Source organism: Narcine bancroftii, chromosome 12 (genome assembly GCF_036971445.1).
Source record: "Narcine bancroftii isolate sNarBan1 chromosome 12, sNarBan1.hap1, whole genome shotgun sequence".
In the NCBI taxonomy this organism is placed as follows: domain Eukaryota; kingdom Metazoa; phylum Chordata; class Chondrichthyes; order Torpediniformes; family Narcinidae; genus Narcine; species Narcine bancroftii.
Genome location: NC_091480.1, coordinates 99,719,281 through 99,742,338, shown reverse-complemented (window position 1 = coordinate 99,742,338; position 23,058 = coordinate 99,719,281). Strand labels below are relative to the sequence as shown.

The 23,058-nt window shown below is 48.5% G+C and overlaps 1 protein-coding gene across 3 annotated transcripts in view; it reads right to left on the bottom strand.

Annotated features, from left to right (window-relative positions):
- Positions 1 to 264: 264 nt before the first annotated feature.
- LOC138746769 (1-phosphatidylinositol 4,5-bisphosphate phosphodiesterase delta-3-like) overlaps positions 265 to 23,058 on the bottom strand; it is a 44,912-nt gene continuing 22,118 nt past the window's right edge. For 2 of the 3 annotated variants that reach the window (XM_069905169.1, XM_069905171.1), the window contains exons 7-15: positions 19,188 to 19,332; positions 18,564 to 18,716; positions 15,481 to 15,612; positions 13,788 to 13,932; positions 12,758 to 12,874; positions 10,852 to 11,030; positions 5,145 to 5,280; positions 3,521 to 3,670; positions 265 to 2,999 (exon numbers count right to left, since the gene is read on the bottom strand). In XM_069905169.1, the coding sequence (XP_069761270.1) occupies positions 2,884 to 2,999; positions 3,521 to 3,670; positions 5,145 to 5,280; positions 10,852 to 11,030; positions 12,758 to 12,874; positions 13,788 to 13,932; positions 15,481 to 15,612; positions 18,564 to 18,716; positions 19,188 to 19,332 (1,273 nt within the window). In that variant the 3' untranslated portion in view covers positions 265 to 2,883. The remainder of the gene's footprint in view (positions 3,000 to 3,520; positions 3,671 to 5,144; positions 5,281 to 10,851; positions 11,031 to 12,757; positions 12,875 to 13,787; positions 13,933 to 15,480; positions 15,613 to 18,563; positions 18,717 to 19,187; positions 19,333 to 23,058) is intronic. The other variant, XM_069905170.1, reaches the window with a different exon arrangement.

The window sequence follows — 23,058 nt, the reverse complement described above, 5'->3', positions numbered from 1 at the left end:
CAGGTCTAGATCAACCCTCTTGACATTCCCTCCCAGATCCAGCAGCCTGGTGAGGTCCAAGATTGGGGGAAGTTCTGTTGCAGTGAATGGCCAGACCAAGCCCTTTCCACGCTTAACAGCATGTGTTTACTAGATGACTGTTGACCCTACGAGAGGGTTCGTCCACCCTCTGTAATAGCGTTGCACTAACTGCTACGCTGTGTCACACTAACCACTGTGCGAATATATAAAGCTGACAGGCATCACATACTAAGAAGCCAGAAGTCTTGTTAATGATGATTTATTTTACAAAGAACAGTGCTACGATCCAACAGTTCTAACATGGCTTGTACTATTTACATTAATATTTATATTGGTTTAATTAGTTAACATTTCTCCTCATTGCCTCAAGGTGACCCATTGTTCTTCCCATTTCTCATGGGGTTCCTGGTTTTTCTCAAAGCCACAGTGGCCATCCTACTGAAAGACCTGATACTTGATCCTTGCAGGGAGGTCTTCTATCCTCTCCTCAACCCACTTCGCAGCAGGGGTTGCTGAATCCGAGCCACTCACCGTATCCCCACCTCCAGGATCATCAAGTCCCAATGGGAAACCTAATTGCTCCAGTGGGGATCAACTGACAGCACTGAGTGAGAAGGCCCATTTACCTATCTAAACTGTATAACAGCTCTCCCACCAACCGAATCCCCAACTTCCAACCAGACTAAATGGTAGGGCAGAGGAGTGCGGTAAAACAGAGGGATCTGGGAATACCATGTACAGTTCCCTGAAAGTGGCGTCACAGGTGGACAGGGTTGTCAAGAGAGCTTTAAGCACATTGGCCTTCGTCAATCAAAGTCTTGAGTACAGGAGTTGGGATGTTATGGTAAAATTGTAGAAGACATTGGTGAGGCCAAATTTGGAGTATTGTGGTCACATAACTACGGGAAATATGTCAATAAGATAGAAGATTTACTAGGATGTTGCCTGGACTTCAGGAAAAGGGTAGACAGATTAGGACTTTATTCCCTGGAGGACAGAAGAACAAGGGGAGATTTGATAGAGGTTACATATAAAAGTGAATGTAAGCAGTTTATCCTTGAGGTTCTGAACCAGAGATTGTCCAGGGGAGTCTGAGCAGATGCACCATGGTAACAAAAGGAGGGGAACCACCCTTTAAATTTCCCCATATCGCTCAATAACCCCGATCTAACAATGACTACAATTGTAATAGTTTAATTTAATTTGGAGTTACAGGACAATAACAAGGCCCTTCCTCTTTACCTCAGGTTGTAGAGAAGGCATATGGTATATTGACAAAGATAAAGAGGTTGTGTTGCAGCGATATTAAACTTTGGTTAGGCTAAGTTTGAAATACTGTGTGTAAATCTGGTCACCCCATTACAGGAAGGATGTGGAGGCTTTGAGAAGGGCACAGAAGAGGTTTACCAGGATGTTGCCTAGATTTAAAGGGGATGAGTTATGGGGAGAGGTTGGTTGAATGGGTTGTTTTCTCTGGGGCATTAGAGGTTGAGGAGAGACCTGATGGACATTTATAAAGTCATGAGAGGCATTCATAGGGTGGACAGTCCCTGCTCCATGATCCAGGAGCCATTACGAGCACTTCCGAGACCACTGGGCAGGGAAGGCAAGAGGGGGCATCCGAGATGTCTCTGGTTGAGTAACCAAAGGCTTAAGCCAGAGGATTAGACATGGGAAAGCCTGGGGCTGGAAGCTGATGCAATGGGGACGGAGCCTTACCCTGACTGAGGCCAGCTCGCATGTCTCCACACCTTCACATGGGCCCCTTCGATCACGGAGAATCCTTGTTTGGTGCTGACTTTTAAGGCCCAATCTTTGGTTGTATTTAAAGCAGAGACTGATAGCTTCTTGATTAGCCAGGGAATCAAAAGTTATGGGGAGAAGGCCAGGCAGTGGGGCTGAATGGGAAAATGGTCATGATTAAATGGAGGGGCAGACTTGATGAGCTGAATAGACTCATTTTGCTCCAATATCTTGTCGTCTCATCTCTCTAGGTGGTTGCCTAACTGCTGGCAAATGTCCCTAACCTACCACCAGGCCTGATGGTCAAATGCACTGGAAGCTCCCACCTTGCACACCACAGCTTCTTCCCATCTGGCAGATTAGGGAAGGATGGGGGCAAGACACTCAGCAGGATGGAAACTAGCAGGAGTTTGGAAGTCAGACCCCATGCTAAGCCCAGGGGAATCAAGGATGGGGGCAAGACACTCAGCAGGATGGAAACTAGCAGGAGTTTGGAAGTCAGACCCCATGCTAAGCCCAGGGGAATCAAGGATGGGGGAGCCATGGAACCAGAGCAGACATACGGGCTGGGGGAGAGATCAGACGTACCATCAGGAGCCCCATTTAAATGTAGACATACAACGCGGTAACAGGCGCTTCCAGCCCATGCTGCCCAAATTAACCTACAGCCCCCATAAGGTTTTGAATGGTGGGAGGAAACCGGAGCCCCCAGAAGAAACCCACACAGACTTGGGGAGAATGTACAAACTCCTTACAGTCAGTGCAGGATTCGAACCTGAGTTGCTGGTACTGTAATAATGTTGCGTTAACCACTATACTAAGCAACCTGCCTGCAAGCAGCCTGGGACTTTCCACATCCCACCTACAAGACCATCGTGGGGAAGTTCTGATCGAGCCTCTGGAGGGGCGTGAAACACCCAGATATGGGGGGTGACCACTGTTAACTTCGAAAGGCAAAGTGGCGAGAGCTTTCAAACTCTGCATTGGCCTTGCCAACAGAACAAGGTCCACTGTTCAGACCGATCAATAGTTCCAACATTCTCCCTGTGTGGCTGGGTGACAACTCCCACTCGATGTGTGTTGGAAGGGACCATTCCACCTCCACTGCCCGTTCCTGGATCACTGCACTGACGCTAATCCATCGGGCTGTACGCTCTGGATCCTGACCCGCACAAAGAGGGTGGCGGGGGTGAGGGGAGCAGAGTCTCTGGCCAGCAGGTGGATGTGGCGGTAACCTGCAGAGACAAGCAGAACTTGTGTTGAAAGGGCGTTGAGCAGGGGGAAGGGGCGAGGGAAAGGGTTGAGGGAAAGGGTTGTGCCCCAGACCCCTCCTCCCACAAACCGTGGCACCCCTGGAGTTGGGGTGTCACGGTCGCGTACTTATGTGGGCCAGGAGCGGAGCCAGTCACCGCTGGTGACTTATCCGGGGTGATGCTCAAGAGAAGTGACACGCATGCGCGGGACAGAAGGAGTGTGTACTACATGACGGGCATGGTCACAGGAGTGTTGTGTTCACCCACATTGTGGAGAACTGATGAAAATGGCACAGGGAGGTGGGGGGGGGGGGGGTTGGTGAAGGCTTTTATGGAAAGAAATGTGGTAGTTTATGGAGAAGATGGTCAACGCCGTTTTGGGAGGTGAGGAGGTAGAGATATGAGGGTGTGGGGGTGTGAGAGGGTAGAGATGTGAGATGGGGTGAGGGGGGTGGGGTCAGGTGTATGTGTCCGTGTCCATGGAACAAGTCCGTGTTACTCACCTTCCTTCATGCTGGAGAAGGGGAGTGTGAACTGCCCGATGAAGTCGTTGCTGGAAGATGAATCATAATCCTCGACCACAAAGCGGATGAGGGCCAGCTCAGGAATGGTGACAGTGAACCGCAGCAACTCGTTCCACACTGGGTTAAAGCCTGCAATTCCGCAAAGGACATGGTCACCAGTCTCAGGTAAGTGAACAGAATCCAGCTTGCAAACCCCAGAACTGGCTGAGCTGCCGTCAGGATCAGTGGTTCCAACATCAGGTTGGGAGAGGTTCAGGATGAGTCTGTGATCTCGTTCAGGACACCGAGAGCAGATCTCACCAAAACACACACAATTCTTCCACATGCTGGCCCCCATTGGAGCCATGGGTCAGACACCCAAAAATAAAGGGCCTTTCAGGGCAGAGACAAAGTCTTCATGACCTGAGGCTGGGGCTGAGGGGGCAATGAATAGATGTTTGGATATCAGGTTAGTGGGTGATGTGGAAGATCACACACGAGCCCATTGAATGGAGAAACCAAATGGTTCTTACACAGAACAAATCCTCAGCACCTTTACCCCTCTCCCTGGAGTTTGGTCTTCCAGTCCCAGCCAGAGTCACAACTGACCATCAGTGTGACAAACGCCAGTCATGGTGCTGTTGTGCAGGGCCTTCTGCTTTGTTTAGCATCGGCCGCTCCCTGCTGAACTCGGCCGCTCCCAGCTGAACTCGGCCGCTCCCAGCTGAACTCGGCCGCTCCCAGCTGAACTCGGCCGCTCCCAGCTGAACTCGGCCGCTCCCAGCTGAACTCGGCCGCTCCCAGCTGAACTCGGCCGCTCCCAGCTGAACTCGGCCGCTCCCAGCTGAACTCGGCCGCTCCCAGCTGAACTCGGCCGCTCCCAGCTGAACTCGGCCGCTCCCAACTGAACTCGGCCGCTCCCAGCTGAACTCGGCCGCTCCCAGCTGAACTCGGCCGCTCCCAGCTGAAATCGGCCGCTCCCAGCTGAACTCTGACTGAGATGTGCTTCACTGGAAATCCTAAAAGATCTCATGGGTGAACAGGAAAGTGTTTGTTGAGACAGACACAATGCCCAGACCCACAGGTTTGCCACTCACTCGAGGGCAGAGGGCCTGGCCCTCGCGAACTGGGGAGGGGCGCTTGGCTCTTTGGGTCCAACTCTGCTGGACATAAACAGACTGTTCCAGTGATGAGGTTACAAAAATCTCCACAAGGTTCTTGCTCAACTCACAAACTATTAACTGCTGTCGGTAGAGAATAGTTAATAGCCCCAATGTTGAGATTCCTAGACACATGCTTTAGTATAAATCTCACTAGAAAGCTAATGGAGTTACATGAAGATAAAGGGCATGGGTGTTACATAGTCAGGATAATGTGACTGCTTAAGAATACATCCATCTCACTGTAGTATGCCACTGAGGCATATGTATATGTATAGGAGTGGATGTGAACAATTTCCTGACATGGTGGAAGGCATCAGTAAGTAAAGTTTCTTTTGTTATTTGAACCTGGCATTTCTAAGTTATTTAAGAAACCTCCCAAGTAACACAGAGACAAAACAATGAAGACCCTTCAGCCCATAAAGCCCAAACTACTGAGCTACACAAATCCTATGCTGTCCTACCGTTGTTTTCAATGTATCTCGTCTTTTTTGTGGCATTATCATCAGGAACACCGTGCACTTCCACACGCACCAGGGGATCCACGATGGAATTCTTTTTGTCCTTGTTCAATTTTGGGAGCTGCTGAGCCGTGATAACCTGAACACAAAAGACACAGAGGTCTGAGAAGTTGAAGGTTTGCAAGTGTGGGACAAGTGGTTGGGTGAGGCAGGGGAAAGGGAAGGCCCTTTCATGCTAGACCTCCACCTGGAGGCCAGCTACAAGTGCAGAGAGAAAACAAACTTACTTTTCATAGAGCAGCCCTTCATGTCGAGCAGCACCTTGTAGCGCCCTCCAGAGCCAATGGAGGCAGGGAAATGGGTGCTGTAGGGCTGCCCGTCATAAATACATGGTGGAGCAATGGCAGTCTTCCCTACCCATAATCCCCCATGCAGCTGGAACCACTGTGCTTCCCATACCAGCGGGCCCAAAGACTGGTGGCCCAGAGAGGTTGACACAGACTGCACCAGCCACCCCCTGATGGCCCCTGACCAGAGGGGGTCATGGAGGGAGCAGGTGAGTAGGTGGGAGAGCAAGAGGAGATGGGTCACTGGCTGACGGCATCATCACCCTGCCCCTAGCCAGTCACACAGCAGCTGTACATTCATGTGAAGTGGCGGAGATTATTCTTCCCCGAGAGGGAGTGTAGTCAGTGTCTTGGAGCCAGCCACAGTTGGAAGGCAAGTCTCCCAACATAAGGAGGAGAATCTCCACTTTACAGTCAGGCTTTTTCGCGGCATGAAAGGGCCTTTTGAGTGAGAGATAGAGACCGATTTGGCGTGGGACAGAGAGATTATGTTAGAACTGATTGACTATGCGCACTCAGCAAGACATGCACCACTGTTAGAGCCCCTCGTGTCAGTGAAGATGACCAAGTTATCCAGTGTGTGTGGGGAGAGGGGAGGAAGGAACAGCAAGATTCCTCCAGCTGTAATTTTAGCGATGTAGATTGTTCTCAAGACTGAATGAAGCTGCTGCTCACAACATCACCTGAACCTCCCTCCAACTCCACTGCCTCAGAAAGGCAGCCGACACACTGAATGAACTACCTCATGCCACACACACACTTTCTTCCCCCTCCTTTCATCGGGGAGAAGGCCCAAGAGTATGAAAGCACAGAATGACAGGCTTAAAAATGGTTTCTTCCCCTCAGCCATCAGGTCCTGAATGAACCCCATAGAAGTGCTTTCGTGTTGTCCTGGCTTGATATTAATTGATCACTGTAACACTACACTTTGACATTGTTCTTGCTTTCTACTTGGTACTGCTGCATACTTACTGGACTGCTCACAAAGCAAAAGGAGCCCTTCTCACTGCACCAGGTAGAATGGGACCATAAAATGAATAAAGTTCCCTGAAAGTCCTGATCACTACCTACCACCATCTCCCCCCAAGGCCCTCCAACCCCTCCAACATCAGCTCTCTCATCCCCCAAACCCCAGCACACCTCCAGTTCTTCCTCTGTTCCCACCTGCAACACAAGGCCTGAATGAGCCTGTTCATGGACTAAATGTGCACTGCCCTCTGGTTCCAAAATTCAATTCCATTTAAGCTCAAGGACAAATGTTTCCCCTTCAAATCGAGTCGACTGTAAAGTCTCTTAAAAATAATAATTGTAAAAGGGTTGGGCAAAATTTTTCCCAGCCTGTCAAATATAAAAGGGTTCAATAAAGTCTGAAAGGCACTGGGAGGTGACAATTCTACTTGGATTGACTCGAAGGGGAACGGTACCAGTTGAGTTTTTTTTTACTGAGGACAGATTCTAGTCACTGCTCTGCTTGGAGTAAACAGTCCAATTATTGTGTGGTGTGAAAGCCTGTTTGTTGGTTTGTGGAGGTTGGCGGGGGGGGGGGGGGGGGGGGGGTGGGGGTGGGAACATTGCTTTTGTATTGGACTCAAAGTCGAATTGGCTTACAATGAACAACCCTCTCATTGCCAGCGCTCTAATAAACTGGAGTGAAGGTCCAAATCTTTTTATGGGATGAGGTCAATACAAATTCTGCTACAACAGAAGGAGAAATGAAAATCAAAAACCAAATGCTGGAAAAATGAAATTAAAACAAAAGTTACTTTAACATTGCAGAGATTTTTTTTTAAATTTTAGACATACAGCACAGTAACAGGCCTTTTCAGCCCAATTACCCCCAACAGACCTACAACCATTGTACATTTTGAAGGGTGGGAGGAAAGTGGAGCACCTGGAGGAAGCCCACGCAGACACTGGGACAACATACAAACTCCTTACAGTCAGTGCTGGATTCGAACCCAGGTCGCTGGCGCTGTAAGACTGTTGCGCTAACTGCTGCACCAACCATGTTGGCCTGGAAGTTATTCCTCCTCTGACCAACTTGTCTGAGACCCTCAGTGTTTTAACAAAGCCCAAACATTGAGGAACAACTTTTTCTGTGTACTCTCTCTCCCCACCGCCCCCCCCCCACCCCCACCAAGTCCTCTGTAACCCATAAATCAGATGCTTTTATCAGTACTTTCTCACCATGGCAACTCAAGCCATCGGAGATGTTCCCTTTTTCCTGTCTCACCCTTTCTGCAATTTCACGTTGACTTGAGTATGACTTGAGTAAAACACTAACATCTGCAGACTCTGTGGTTGAAGTGTAAACACAACGCTGGAGAAACTCACCAGGTCAAAGAGTGTCTTTTATAGAGCAAAGGTAAAGATACAGAACCAATGTTTTGGGCTTGAGCCTTTCATCAAGGTTTGAGCAAAATGTGGGAAAGCACCTGAACTCGGTCAAGCCCGAACTTGATCAAGCCCAAAACGTTAACTTTGCTCTATAAAGGACACTGCTGAGTTCGTTGACCTGCTGAGTTTCTCCAGCGTCATGTTTTTACTTCATGCTAACTTGTTTCTCTCTTTCCCGGGTCTCACCAAAGGTTATCAACCTGAAATGGTAACCTGTTTCTTTCCCCACAGGCACTGCCTGACCTGTTGAGCATTTCTAGCATTTTCTCTTCTGTGTCATATTTTCAGCCCACAGTAAAACTTTGATTACACTGAGCACCCTTGTGGAAATCATACCATTTCGCATACCATTCACTGGGAGATGTTTTCCACTCTCTTTCTACTAATGAGGGCCCTTTTCCAGTGGCCCCTATAAATTCACCAGGACTCTGTCCATCCTCCATTGTTTCTATGCATTCTTTAAACTCACCAAGTCACTGAAGGATTTGTTATGACAGTGAAATACTTTTAAAAGTGAATTAGAAGTGGGTTTGGGTCAGAAAAATGGAAACACACCAAAATGCTGGAGGAACTCAGCCGGTCTTTTCAGTGTCCAGAGGAGACAAAGATACATCGTTGACGTTTTGGACCTGAGCCCTTCTTCAAGGAACACGCAGAATGAACCCGAAGCAGGAAACGTCCGAATTCAGATGGTGCTGGCTGGGGGAGGAGTCCAGACCAACAAAAGGGATCATTGGGTATGATCAGAGTTCTCCCGGTCTCCTTTTGCACAGACATGATAAATTCTCATCCCTCCCCTGATCATACTCAATTAACACATATTGGTCTGGACCCACCCCCAACCCCAACTGGCACTCTGAACTCTTGACATTTCCTTTTTTTTTGCTCATTCTGATTGAAGAAGGGCTCAGGCCTGAAACATCGGTGATATATCTTTTGCTTTTTATGGACCCTGAAAGACAGGCTGAATCCTCCAGCATTTCAGTGTGTGTTTACTAGTTATAGCATCTGCAGAATTTCATGTTTCTCCCAGTAAAAGGAGTGACATCCAATTGTCTGTAAAACCTGCGGGTGCCAGGCTATCGGCTTTACTTCCTGATCTTGTACTAACCATGTAATGTGCTGCAACGATCTGACTGCGACAACAGACAACGGTTTTTGTGCTCGAGTTCAGAGACCCTTGTTGATATGGAAGTTTCCACTTCAAACCGTGCAGACAGAATAATGTCCATGGATGCCCCAATGTTGTCCTCGAGCTTTCGTGTGAGGAGCGTTTGACGGCTCTCAATCTCATTGAAACATTTTGAATGTTGAAAGCCATGGCCGGAGCAGGTGTAGAAAGGTTTGTGGGAGAGTCAAGGATAAAAGGGTAGAACTTCAGGATTGAAGGGTGTCCGCTTAGAGATGCGGGGGAATTTCTACAGCCAAAGGGTAGTAAATCTGTGGAATTTCTTGCCACAGGCGGTTGTGGAGGTCGGGTCATTGGGTGTATTTAAGGCAGAGATTGATAGGTTCTTCATTAGCCAGGGCATTAAAGTTATGGGGAGAAGGCCGGGCAGTGGAGCTGAATGGAGTAATGGATCAGCTTGATTAAATGGCAGGGTGGACTCAATGGGCTGAACAGCCTATTTCTGCTCCTATGTCTTATTCTGTGCTCCAGGACAGAAGTTGATTAAAGAACTGGGGAACTACAAGCTGTTCCATTGTGATAACAGCCTCTCCAATCTCATGCCTTAGATCTCTGTCATAACACCCTTAAACACTCACTGTTCTCCCAGTCCCTTGCTAATATTCTTTCCTTAATCGCAGGTACCAAAGTCCCCTCAATGGGAAAAGATATATAGAAAATAGGAGCAGGAGGCCATTCAACTCTTCGAGCCAAGTCCATCGTTCAACATGATCATGGCAGATCACTTCTTCAGTATCCTATGTCAGCTTTAATAACCCTGGTCATGTGGGCACTGAGCCAGTCTTGAACGCTACAGTGTGGATGACAGTGATTTCAGGGAGGGTTGACCCACTGGTGATAAACAATCAGCAATTTGCTTTCAATTCTGCATGGCTTGTGATATCTGCTAGTGCAACACTACTTATTACAGTTGGGTTCCATCTCCAACATCTGAACCAGAGGCTACCCCCTCACCCCATCACTTCATCTTCACCTCAGGGATCCATACCCCTGGGGACATGCTTACAGTGGTCTTCAACTCCCCACACCCTGTTCCTCATTATCCATCTCTTAAATCTCACCAACTTGCCCCCAAGAATCAGTGCGTGAAGGATGGTTAACGCAGCGCTGTTACAGGGCCAGCGGCCAGGGTTTGAATCCAGCACTGTCTGTAAGGAGTTGGTATGCTCTCCCTGTGTCCTCGTAGATTCTCCCTGGATGCTCCAGTTTCTTACCACCATTCAAAAACAAATAGGGGTCGTGGATTCATTGGGATATTTGGGCAGCATGGGCTCATGGGCCAGAAGGGCCTGTTACTGTGCTGTACATCTAAATTTAATCCAACCTTCTTCAGCTAATAGTGCAAAAGTCAACAATCCTTGAATTTAAAAATTTGGATCTGACATTTTTGTCATGGGTTATTTCAGATTTTTATACAGAGGGTGGTGGGTGTATGGAACGGGCTACCTTCTGGAAGAGGGGAGTCAAGGCAGGTATTGGAGCAATGTGCATGAGCACTGGAGGAATACATGGAGAGGATGAATTTAGAGCAGTGGTTCTCAACCTTTCTCTTTCCACTCACATACCAATTTAAGTAATCCCTATGCCATCGGTGTTCTGTGATTAGTAAGGGATTACTTAAGGTGGAATGTGAGTGAAAAAGGTTGAGAACCACTGGTTTAGAGGGATCTAGGACAGGTGGGACATTTTGGTTAGCATGGGCAAGGGCCTGATTCCACATTGGGTGACCCCACGACTTCCCCTGAAACATTCACAGCTCTGGGTACAAGGAGCTTACTTCGATGGTCAGTTCCTTCCTGTCCAGGCCCAGCCCTTCAATGGGCTGAGCTGGGTCAAAATGAATGCTCCTGTCCCTCATGAAGATGGGCTTCAGGATGTAACCCGACCGACCATTCTGTCGAAACTTCCCTTTGTTCAGGTCCATCTCCATTCCTGGTTTCTGGAAATTCAGGGCCACTGCCGGGAATGAAGACACAATCATGAGAACACAGAGGTGGTGTTACATAGACACAGACCATCTCCAGTTATGTCTGAAGCCACATCCAGCTCTCCATCAACATCAAGGCATTGCTCAGCTTCTCCAGCCTGCCAATCAGGTGAGATCCCTCCAGCCAGAGCTTGTGCTCCCATTGGCCAGCCTGGTACCTCACAGATCCTTCTGAGCAGGGGAAGGTATAAACTGCAGCCCCTCAGTTTCACTTTCTCTTTGCCATGTGTTTGCAGGTAAGGGACTAGCAACCCCTTGAGCTAACCAGGGTATGGCTGTAGACAGAGCCAATACCGGTATCAGGGTATGGGAGAGTGTATACCCCCGTAGGTAGCCCATGTGTAGGTTACCCTGATAGTCGGAGTCCCTTTTCTCTCCAGGCATATTCCAGGGTCGGAAGCCAGTCACGTATCCCCCCCTCCTGGAACTGCCGATTGCAGGCTGCTCCTGGGTTTAGGTTCCAATTGCTTATAAATTGCTATTAATTATAAATTGTTGTTAATTGCTCCCGATCTGCCACCCTGTTGATGGGGAAGTGGCCTGTTTGTTTCTGTGTTAATAAACCATTCCCTGTGTCTGGACTCTTTTCCTTCTGAACCCCAAACAAATCTAAACACAGCAGATGGAATAAGAAACCTTTCATTGAATCCTTTAGGGACAAAACAACAAACTCTACAGATGATGTGATTGCAGTAAATATACAGAGATGCTGGAGGAGCTCGGCCCGTCTCACAGCGTCCATATGAGGTAAAGCTATATCATCGACATTTCGGGCCGGTGCCCTTCTTGTGTTGTAGCACAGGCAACAGTAGTTATCGTGCTGTCAGGGAGGTCTGGCCCACTAACAGTGAAGGATAAGGAAAATATTTCCAAATCGGAATGGGGTGTGACCTGGAATGGGGTTACATGTCCTCATGGGATTAGGTGACAGTGACCCCGTGTGTGTGTGTGTGTGTGTCCTGATGGGGCCATGGACGCGGGCTGTAGGGGACCCCCACACATCTGGACGTGACTTTAGACACTGGAAAGACTTTGGGGTATAGTGACCCCCACAGCTTGTACCTGCAAACACTGTATGCACATACTGCACATACACAGCTCACGCATTGCTCTCACACACGTCCTTGTGCACCTTGTAGACACCACCCTACACCCACATTTTGAGCTGAGACGTTGCCCAGCCTCCTACAGCAGGATATTGTGACCCACCACCTTGACGAGAATGTTACATGTAAACTATAGACCCTAGTTACAAGTCACGTTCTCCATGGAGGGGAAACGTGGCTAAAACCACGACCATCTCCAAAATGTTGACAAAGGGAAAACAAATGCATCCAAGTGGCTGTAGAGAGGATCGAGAGTGCCAAACTGTTACATCTGGACACTCAGGAGAGAACTGAATATTATTTAAGAGCTTGATGCTATGATGGGAAGGAAGTCAGGTTGAGAACATATTTCTGATGACTTAATTGGAATAGAGTGACTTTGGAAGTAGTGGGTGGACACGGAGAGGTGACACCCTTCGATGCACAGGGGCATTCAGTCAAGTCATTCACACTGGGCTGGAATTTGCTGAACTCTCATGTCTCTGCATTGCCAATCGTCTCCAGATCATCAGGGTTTCCTTGAGTAAAGGGTCATCGGCCATGCCAAGTGGCTCTCAGAAATAAGGTATGCGGGTGCGAGAGATCCTGACCTAGTTGACAGCCACCATTCCACATCTCCTGAGGGTTGAAATTGGAAGAATCGACTCGGGAACCCAGCGGGTAGACCTTGGAGAGCTGCAAAGTGTTGTGGGTGATGAAGCTGAAGGCTGGGAAAAGAGGAAAACAAATCTTCAGTGGAGCTCAGGACAGTGATTTGGGTAATATCTGACCCACACTGCTGACACATGCATTGCATTCTGACCAAAATGTGAGCATCTTGGTCAACTCACACTCCAGGGCTACAGATACTAAAGGGGGAAATTGTCTGTACAGTTCGCACCTGGACTCAGGTGTGCCTGATTAACCATAATCCCTTTTCATACTGTACACATGCAGCCAACCATCAACTACCTCGATGGCACATTCCTCACAAGTACTAACTGCATCTCAAACACAATGAATATTTTCCCAGCCAGGACATCACAGGCAAAACCCTCCCCACCATCGAGAACATCTACAGGGAATGCTGCTGTCAAGGATCCAAACCACCCAGCCCCTGTTCTGTTCTCGCTGCTGCCATCAGGAAAGAGGTATTGGTGCCAAAGACTCGCACCACCAGGTTTAGGAACAGCTGCTATCCCTCCACCATCAGACTCCTCAACAACCACCTCAATCAGGGACTCATTTAAGGGCTCTTACTTTTGCAATATTGATTTTTTTCCCTGTATTACACTATTTGTTTACACATACACATCTTCTGGAGTACATTTTTTTGCACCTACCAATAAGCGGTAATTCTCCCTGAACCACAGGACAAATCTCAGGGATGTACGTGATATTGTGTATGTACTCTGACAATAAATTTAAACTTTTAACTTCATCGAACATCAAATCAGTGATTGGGCAGGTATGGACTCTGGGTTCTCGAACCACTCTGGTTTCCATCCAACTCCAGACCTACAGTCACTAACTCAGCCTGGAAGGATCTAACAGCACAGTGGGAGGTGATTCAGCATCCTCAATCCAAGGGAATTCGGGGTGATAGACTCACGCTGAGAAAGATCGAGAAGTCACACTCACCATTTTCGGCCATCAACTTCTTGGCCTTGGTTTCGGAGAAGGAGGATGTCTCGTGGGCCACTTGCCGACTCCACGTTTGCTCAAAGCTCTGGAAGTGAGTGCTCTGACAATATATCACCAGGTCCGACAGCTCCCTCGTGAGCTTCTGCAACAGTAACAAAGCTTCATATGAACCCGGCATGGAGTTCAAGACCGGGGCTTATCACTAAGATGTCAGACCAACCCAATACTGAATTCAGGGGGAATAGAGTGTCTCTGGAATTCACTGGCGGGGAATGGTTGAGGTGAATAAACATGTTGATAAGCACCAGGTACACTAACAATGTGGGAGCAGACGTGTGTGTTCACAAACACTGACAAAGGCCTTGGACAAAATCCTTCACTGCACCATGAGTTGTGGTCACTGATTTATTTACAACACTTGATAGGAGTACAAATGAGAGTGCCCTGTCTGGCTGTACCACTGTGTGGGAAAGAAGCTACAAAGCATTGGACTGGGTCAATTCAGAGGATCATCAAAACAGCTGAGAAGATCTCTGGGGTCTCCCTTTCCTATATTGATGACTTTCATCAGAAGAGCTGCTTAAATAGGACACAAAGAATGATCAAGGACCCTTTCCACTCAGCATCTTTGACCCACTACCATCAGGAAGGAGGTACAGGAGCTTCAAAATCAGGACAGCCAGACTGGGAAATAGCTTCTCCCTGCCGGCTGTGAGATTGATGAACAGCCTTCTGTAACCTTAGGTCTCTTATTAATGAAAAGGAGTAAATTATACCTGAATATTTATACAAATAATTTATTTTGAGTGCGTATATTATGGTCTGGAGAAATGGTCTTTTGTCTGGTTATCTGCACAGTCTGTTGATAATAAACTTGAATGTGTGTTCTAGTTAAGAATGCTCATCACTTTGGAAAGATGTTTAAGGGTCTCTGTGCATTTACAATGACTAATGTGAGCCCCAGTGGTTCATTTTCTAGAGTTGTGGAGACTCAAGAAAACAGGTGCTTGAGTGCACCACATCCATGGTGACCCTATGTACTCATCATGGTCCTACCCTCCATCAGGCCTCTAAAGGTGCTCTGGGGTCAGCATATTGACAGGTTGCATCAGAGCCTGGTCCTGGTTTGGGAATTTGACACAGCCAGGTCCATCGCAGACTCCACCCTCCTGTCCATTATAGATGTCTATGTGAGGCGCTGTCTCAAGAAGGCAGCCAACATTCCCCCGGTTACAACCTCTTCTCACTACTCCCTTCGGGCAGAAGGTACAGATCCAGAAGTTCAGCGCCTCTATAGATTCAATAACAGTTCCCCCCCCCCCCCCCCCCCAGTTATCAGGTTCTTGACTCTTTCCCCCCCACCCTGGGACACGAATCACAGACTGCACACTATGTACTGGGATTATTTTGAATAGTTACAACCTATCTTAGATATTTATTGCCTTTTAATTGAATTAGTTTACTATTGCAGCTTTTGGTTCCCTGTCTAGCTGCCCCATGTTAGAATTTTGGGCACAGGCCACATTGTACAATGTATGTGGATCATAAACTCATCATCTTATCTTGTGTTAAGTTACATCTGGTTCAGAGCCTTTTGTGCCTTTGCAATTCTAAAGAACAGGACATCTTTTGCCAATGTAAGTGCCTCCTCTTCCTCCCCCCACAACCTCCACCCCATCCATTACTCTACCTTTTTGTTTTTCTTTTCATTTTTCGCATTCTCTTCTTCACATTCATCCGCCGCCTCCTCCTGCTGCTGCACTGCCGAGGGCCCACTGCTCTTCAATTTCTTCCCCTTTATCAGAATCTTCCCCTTGAGTTCCTTGTAAACAAACAACAGTGAATTGTTTCAGCTCCCAGAACGGCTGTTGCCCCGTGATTAAGAGCCCCTGGATTAGGGGGGGAGTGGGATTGGTACATAACTACCAGGAGCAAGAGCCCCTTGCAGCTGCTTCCCACCTGGGCAGTTCCCATCGCAACCTCCAACTCCATCTTCCTGTCCACCCCTGACACCTGTTCACCCCCCTGCTCCTACCTCTGCCTTACAAAGGCTCAGACTTTGGTTCCACTGCACTTTGAGGAAGAGAGACTTGCAAATGTGAGGAAAAGAATGGTCTCATCTGTCATGGATGAGTGATTAATTTCAAACAACGATCAGATTTTTAACAATGACTCCCACTTCCAGATTCTCCTAAAAGGGGATGCTCCGTCTCCTCGTCCCCACTGTCTGAACCCCTCAGGATCACGTCTCCATCAAGTGCTTTCTCACTCTCCAATCTTGTGGATGAAAGACAATCCTGTCCGATCTTTCCTCGTTAGATAACCAACTCAACCCAGCTTTCCTTCAGTAAATCTTCTCTGAACCATTTCACCACTTTCACATCCTTCTTTCAATAAAGTATCTTCACAGAGCTCCCAAAACAAAATACAAGCAGCGAGGTACCAGAGAGACCCAGCAGGTCAGGCAGCAAATGGACAGGCTGACACCCTGCTCAAGACACTGGCACCCACTTCCCTCCAAAGATGCTGCCTGTCGTGCTGGGTCGCTCCGGCAGTCCATTCTTTACTCCAGCAACTGCATCTTCGGTGTCTCCACAGATGTGGCCTCACTAATGCTCAATGTCAATGAAGATTTGTATTCAATTTCCCCCACAATAATATTTAATTTGGACAATACAGCACAGTAACAGGTCCTTTCGGCCCACAAGGCCGTGCGCCCAGTTTACACCCCATTAACCTACACCCCTTGTATGATTTGAACAGTGGGAGGAAACTGGAGCCCCCGGAGAAAACCCACCCAGACACAGGGAGACCATACAAACTCCTTCCAGACAGCATGGGATTCGAACCCCAGCCCTGTCCCAGTCACTGGTGCTGTAAAGGCTTTATGCTAACCGCCACACCATAGGGTAGCACAGTTAGCGCAGCATTTTACTGCACTGTTTTTACAGCACCAAAGGCCCAGGTTTAAATCCTGCGCTGTCCATAAGGAGCGTATGCTCTCTCTGTGACCTGCATGTGTTTCTTCCGGGGTCTCCGGTTTCCTCCCACCCTCCAAAAATGAACAGGGTTTGTGGGTAATTAGTGTATTTGGGCAGGACGAGGTCATGGGCTGAAAGGGCCTGTTACTGTGTGCTGTTCATCCAAAATAAAACAAACATCCCTCTAGCTTTCTGTAGCTCCACACGGGTTTTTACCACTTATGGGTCACGAGACCCATTCCCTCTGTACACCAGTCTCTGGAATTACCCTTCACTTAATATCCTGCTCTGAGAATGGGCCATTTTATGTTCTTTGTCTGTTCACTTAACCTATCCACATCACCGCCTTGCCTCCTCAGGTCTCCTTCCTTAGTTTTAAGCAGCTCGCCTGCAAGGTAGAACTGGGCTGTCTGATCTTCAATCCCTTCCGTTGGAAAAGCCGGGAAGTCCCTTCATACCCCCTCACGTGCACGATCACGTTGTAACTCAGCAATGATATACTGGCTGACAAAATAGAAGTCTCAAAGTTGCAAGTCCCCGATCAGGTTGAAACCTCAGGGAATGAGTGAGAAACTGCTTTCAGGTGAGATTTTGAACTGAATCACTGGCTGTCAGTTGGTGAGTCTCCATTTGGAGAGTTCTGTTCAGTTTCGGTCACCATGCTGCAGGAAAGATGTCTGGCTGGAGAGGGTGCGGAGGAGATCTACGAGGATGTTACCAGGACTCGGGGGTCTGAGCTACAGGAAAGATGGGGCTGGGGGTTTATTCCTTGGAGCGCAGGAGGATGAGGGTTGATCTCACAGAGGTGGACAAAATCATGGGGCGGGGGAATAGATCGGGTGAACGCAGAGAATCTTTTGCAAAGAGTTGGGGAATCAGTAACTGGAGGACATAGGTTTAAGGTGGAGGGAGATTTAACAGGAACCTGGTGGGGGGGGGGAGAACTCATTTTTGTTTTATATGTTTGGTGGGTGTATGGAACAGGCTGCCAGAGGAGGTAGTTGAGGCAGGTGCTATTGCAATGTAGAGAAACACTTGGGCAGATATGTGGATAGGATGGGTTTAGAGGGTTAGAGGCCAAACACAGGCGGGTGGGACGTGTGTGGGTGGGACATATTGGTCAGCCTGGGCAGGTTGGGTGAAGGACCCATTTTCACACTGTAGTTTTCATACATTGAACCACATTGACATCACCAGGAATGTCAGGATCTACAAGACTCTTTGTTCTGATGTTTTTTGTAGCTTGTTGGTCACAGAAGTAATGAACAGAGGAGGTCTGTTCACTAACTCTCAGCCAACAGTCACAATCCCTTCTTAAAGCAGAACATGCAGTTAAATACAATAAATATTTGGAAATATAACCCATGACCTTAATGTGTATGCACGTGTGCGCATGTACCCACATGCAATGCTTGAGTGTGCTTGTATGACTGTGTACAATTGTATTGTAACTCTGTGTGTAATTGTATTGTAACTCTGTGTGTGTGTGTGTGTGTGTGTGTGTGTGTGTGTGTGTGTGTGTGTGTGTGTGTGTGTGTGTGCGCGTGCGTGTTTGCGCGCGCGAGCCCCCCAGGGGCTGGAGCGAGTTGTTGATCATGAAAACCAGATTTTAATCTGATCTGTAAGTGTACATGACAGAGGGCAGTATTAATTTACCATTTATCGCGAATGTAAATAGTACATTTAGATGAAGTTCTGTGTTAGTTTGTGCTGTTTTGTCATGTTATTTGAAATTATTTTGTTAAAAAAGTTAATGCATGAGAGATGCAGCATTTGTGGGCCTTGTGTTTACCTCGGGGGAGGGGAGCTCCTTCGAGACGTTGCTATCGAGGGGAGCCGTGACCAGCATGTTGCTGAGAATTCCCTTCAGATGCCGGGCCATGACTGCCTGCTGCTCCTTGCCGCAGTGATTCTCCAGGGACAGGATGACTGGGTACGGAGAGACCTGCACAGAAGGGGATAGGACGCATCACTCAAATACAGGGATGTCCACTGAACATCATTAGATGTATCATCATGTAGCCAAGACGTGCAACATGTAACCATACAGACTCTGAATCTACAGCAGGTTATCACAGCTCAACGACCGCATCCCTCCCACCCCCACCCCGGTGCCCGCCCTCCTCAGTACAAACTGAAGGTGCGTGTTCTGATATCTCAAGACTAGAATGATTATATGAGCTCCAAGCATGAGGCACAGGAATGTCCTGGTGTGCCTGTCTATGCATGGACTGTCAAGATTACACACAGCAAGGATTCACCTGCCGTGGGACAATGCCCTCTGCACAACCATTGAACGTGGTCTCTATTGACTGACCCTCACTCACAGGGAGCATCAGGGTTTACCCAAGGTACAAAACCGTCGGAGACCATAACCGTCCTCTGGCCACACTGGGAGTGCCCTCCTTTGCCTTACCGTGAAGGCGTAATCACGGATGGTGGTGATGACATCCTTGAAGAGGATTTTGGAGGTGAGGGTGTATCCGTGGTAGATAATTGGCTCTCCATTTGGCCCCTCCCAGCAGTCCAGTTCCACACAGCGGCAGCCCCTCAGGAGAGCTCTGAAAAACATTGCATATGTGCATATTACACACACTGAATTCACATAGCTACCTCTGTCACCAGCTTTAAACCAGCTTGGAATGGTTCATTCCTGGGTTAACAGCCACAAATTACTTTTCATATCACTGATGCTCAATCATCTTGTTGTCCCCTCCACCTCTGCTCACCATTCCTCTGCCAACCCAAAGTGTCCGTCCACATGTACTTACACACCCATTTCTGATCACATCCCTCACTGCTCTGCACATTCAGATTAGGGCACTAGGATCACAAGGCTGAGGTGGATTGAGTAACTCAAATTAAGTTTATTATCATCCAATTGTACAAATATAATCCGACAAAACACCATTCTCAGGTCCTCGGTGCAAAACACCAACAGACAATACACTCTGCATTTTGGTATCAGATACATCATTGAGGAAGGATGTCCTGGGTTTGGAGCTGGTGCAGAGGAGACTCACCAGTTTGATTCCAGGGAATGAAGGTCTTAGCCCATGAGGGGAGATCGAGTTGTCTGAGATTGTACTCGCTGTAATTCTGGTCACTACAGAACGAAGGATGTGGTGGTACCGGAGAGCAGATTCACCAGGATGTTGCCTGGATTGAAGGACCTCAGTTACAGGGAGAGGTTAGAAAGATGGTCTTGTTTGCTCTGGAGCAAAGACGACTCAGAGTGACCTGATAGAGGTATTCAGGATTATGAGGCATAATTAAATGTTGTACATAGGTCAGGTCATTTTCCTGTGGCAGAGAAATCAAAAACGAGGAAGGGGTTTTAAACAGCATCTGAGGAGCATTTTTCTCTCTGTAGTGTGGTTGATCATTTTAAACGCTGCTGAAAAAGGTGGCGGAATCAGGACACAGTAACTACGTTTATAAATGATATTTAGACAGACACACAACAGACAAGGCAGAAAGGTGGATCATCAGGCACAACAGGCAAGGCAGAAAGGGGGATCATCAGATACAACAGGCAAGGCAGAAAGGGGGATCATCAGACACAACAGGCAAGGCAGAAAGGGGGATCATCAGACACAACAGGCAAGGCAGAAAGGGGGATCATCAGACACAACAGGCAAGGCAGAAAGGGGGATCATCAGACACAACAGGCAAGGCAGAAAGGGGGATCATCAGATACAACAGGCAAGGCAGAAAGGGGGATCATCAGACACAACAGGCAAGGCAGAAAGGGGGATCATCAGACACAACAGGCAAGGCAGAAAGGGGGATCATCAGACACAACAGGCAAGGCAGAAAGGGGGATCATCAGATACAACAGGCAAGGCAGAAAGGGGGATCATCAGACACAACAGGCAAGGCAGAAAGGGGGATCATCAGGCACAACAGGCAAGGCAGAAAGGGGGATCATCAGACACAACAGGCAAGGCAGAAAGGGGGATCATCAGACACAACAGGCAAGGCAGAAAGGGGGATCATCAGACACAACAGGCAAGGCAGAAAGGGGGATCATCAGACACAACAGGCAAGGCAGAAAGGGGGATCATCAGGCACAACAGGCAAGGCAGAAAGGGGGATCAACAGACACAACAGGCAAGGCAGAAAGGGGGATCAACAGGCACAACAGGCAAGGCAGAAAGGGGGATCATCAGACACAACAGGCAAGGCAGAAAGGGGGATCATCAGACACAACAGGCAAGGCAGAAAGGGGGATCATCAGACACAACAGGCAAGGCAGAAAGGGGGATCATCAGACACAACAGGCAAGGCAGAAAGGGGGATCAACAGACACAACAGGCAAGGCAGAAAGGGGGATCATCAGACACAACAGGCAAGGCAGAAAGGGGGATCATCAGACACAACAGGCAAGGCAGAAAGGGGGATCATCAGACACAACAGGCAAGGCAGAAAGGGGGATCATCAGATACAACAGGCAAGGCAGAAAGGGGGATCATCAGACACAACAGGCAAGGCAGAAAGGGGGATCATCAGGCACAACAGGCAAGGCAGAAAGGGGGATCATCAGACACAACAGGCAAGGCAAAAAGGGGGATCATCAGACACAACAGGCAAGGCAGAAAGGGGGATCATCAGACACAACAGGCAAGGCAGAAAGGGGGATCATCAGACACAACAGGCAAGGCAGAAAGGGGGATCATCAGGCACAACAGGCAAGGCAGAAAGGGGGATCAACAGACACAACAGGCAAGGCAGAAAGGGGGATCAACAGGCACAACAGGCAAGGCAGAAAGGGGGATCATCAGACACAACAGGCAAGACAGAAAGGGGGATCATCAGACACAACAGGCAAGGCAGAAAGGGGGATCATCAGACACAACAGGCAAGGCAGAAAGGGGGATCATCAGACACAACAGGCAAGGCAGAAAGGGGGATCATCAGACACAACAGGCAAGGCAGAAAGGGGGATCAACAGACACAACAGGCAAGGCAGAAAGGGGAATCATCAGACACAACAGGCAAGGCAGAAAGGGGGATCATCAGATACAACAGGCAAGGCAGAAAGGGGGATCATCAGATACAACAGGCAAGGCAGAAAGGGGGATCATCAGATACAACAGGCAAGGCAGAAAGGGGGATCAACGGATACAACAGGCAAGGCAGAAAGGGGGATCATCAGACACAACAGGCAAGGCAGAAAGGGGGATCATCAGACACAACAGGCAAGGCAGAAAGGGGGATCAACAGACACAACAGGCAAGGCAGAAAGGGGGATCAACGGATACAACAGGCAAGGCAGAAAGGGGGATCATCAGACACAACAGGCAAGGCAGAAAGGGGGATCATCAGACACAACAGGCAAGGCAGAAAGGGGGATCAACGGATACAACAGGCAAGGCAGAAAGGGGGATCATCAGACACAACAGGCAAGGCAGAAAGGGGGATCATCAGACACAACAGGCAAGGCAGAAAGGGGGATCAACAGACACAACAGGCAAGGCAGAAAGGGGGATCATCAGGCACAACAGGCAAGGCAGAAAGGGGGATCATCAGACACAACAGGCAAGGCAGAAAGGGGGATCAACAGACACAACAGGCAAGGCAGAAAGGTGGATCATCAGACACAACAGGCAAGGCAGAAAGGGGGATCAACGGATACAACAGGCAAGGCAGAAAGGTGGATCATCAGATACAACAGGCAAGGCAGAAAGGTGGATCATCAGATACAACAGGCAAGGCAGAAAGGGGGATCATCAGACACAACAGGCATGGCAGAAAGGGGGATCAACAGACACAACAGGCAAGGCAGAAAGGGGGATCAACGGAAACAGGCAAGGCAGAAAGGTGGATCATCAGATACAACAGGCAAGGCAGAAAGGGGGATCATCAGACACAACAGGCAAGGCAGAAAGGGGGATCATCAGATACAACAGGCAAGGCAGAAAGGGGGATCATCAGATACAACAGGCAAGGCAGAAAGGGGGATCATCAGATACAACAGGCAAGGCAGAAAGGGGGATCATCAGACACAACAGGCAAGGCAGAAAGGGGGATCAACAGACACAACAGGCAAGGCAGAAAGGGGGATCATCAGACACAACAGGCAAGGCAGAAAGGGGGATCAACAGACACAACAGGCAAGGCAGAAAGGGGGATCAACGGATACAACAGGCAAGGCAGAAAGGGGGATCATCGGACACAACAGGCAAGGCAGAAAGGGGGATCATCAGATACAACAGGCAAGGCAGAAAGGGGGATCATCAGACACAACAGGCGAGGCAGAAAGAGGGATCAACGGATACAACAGG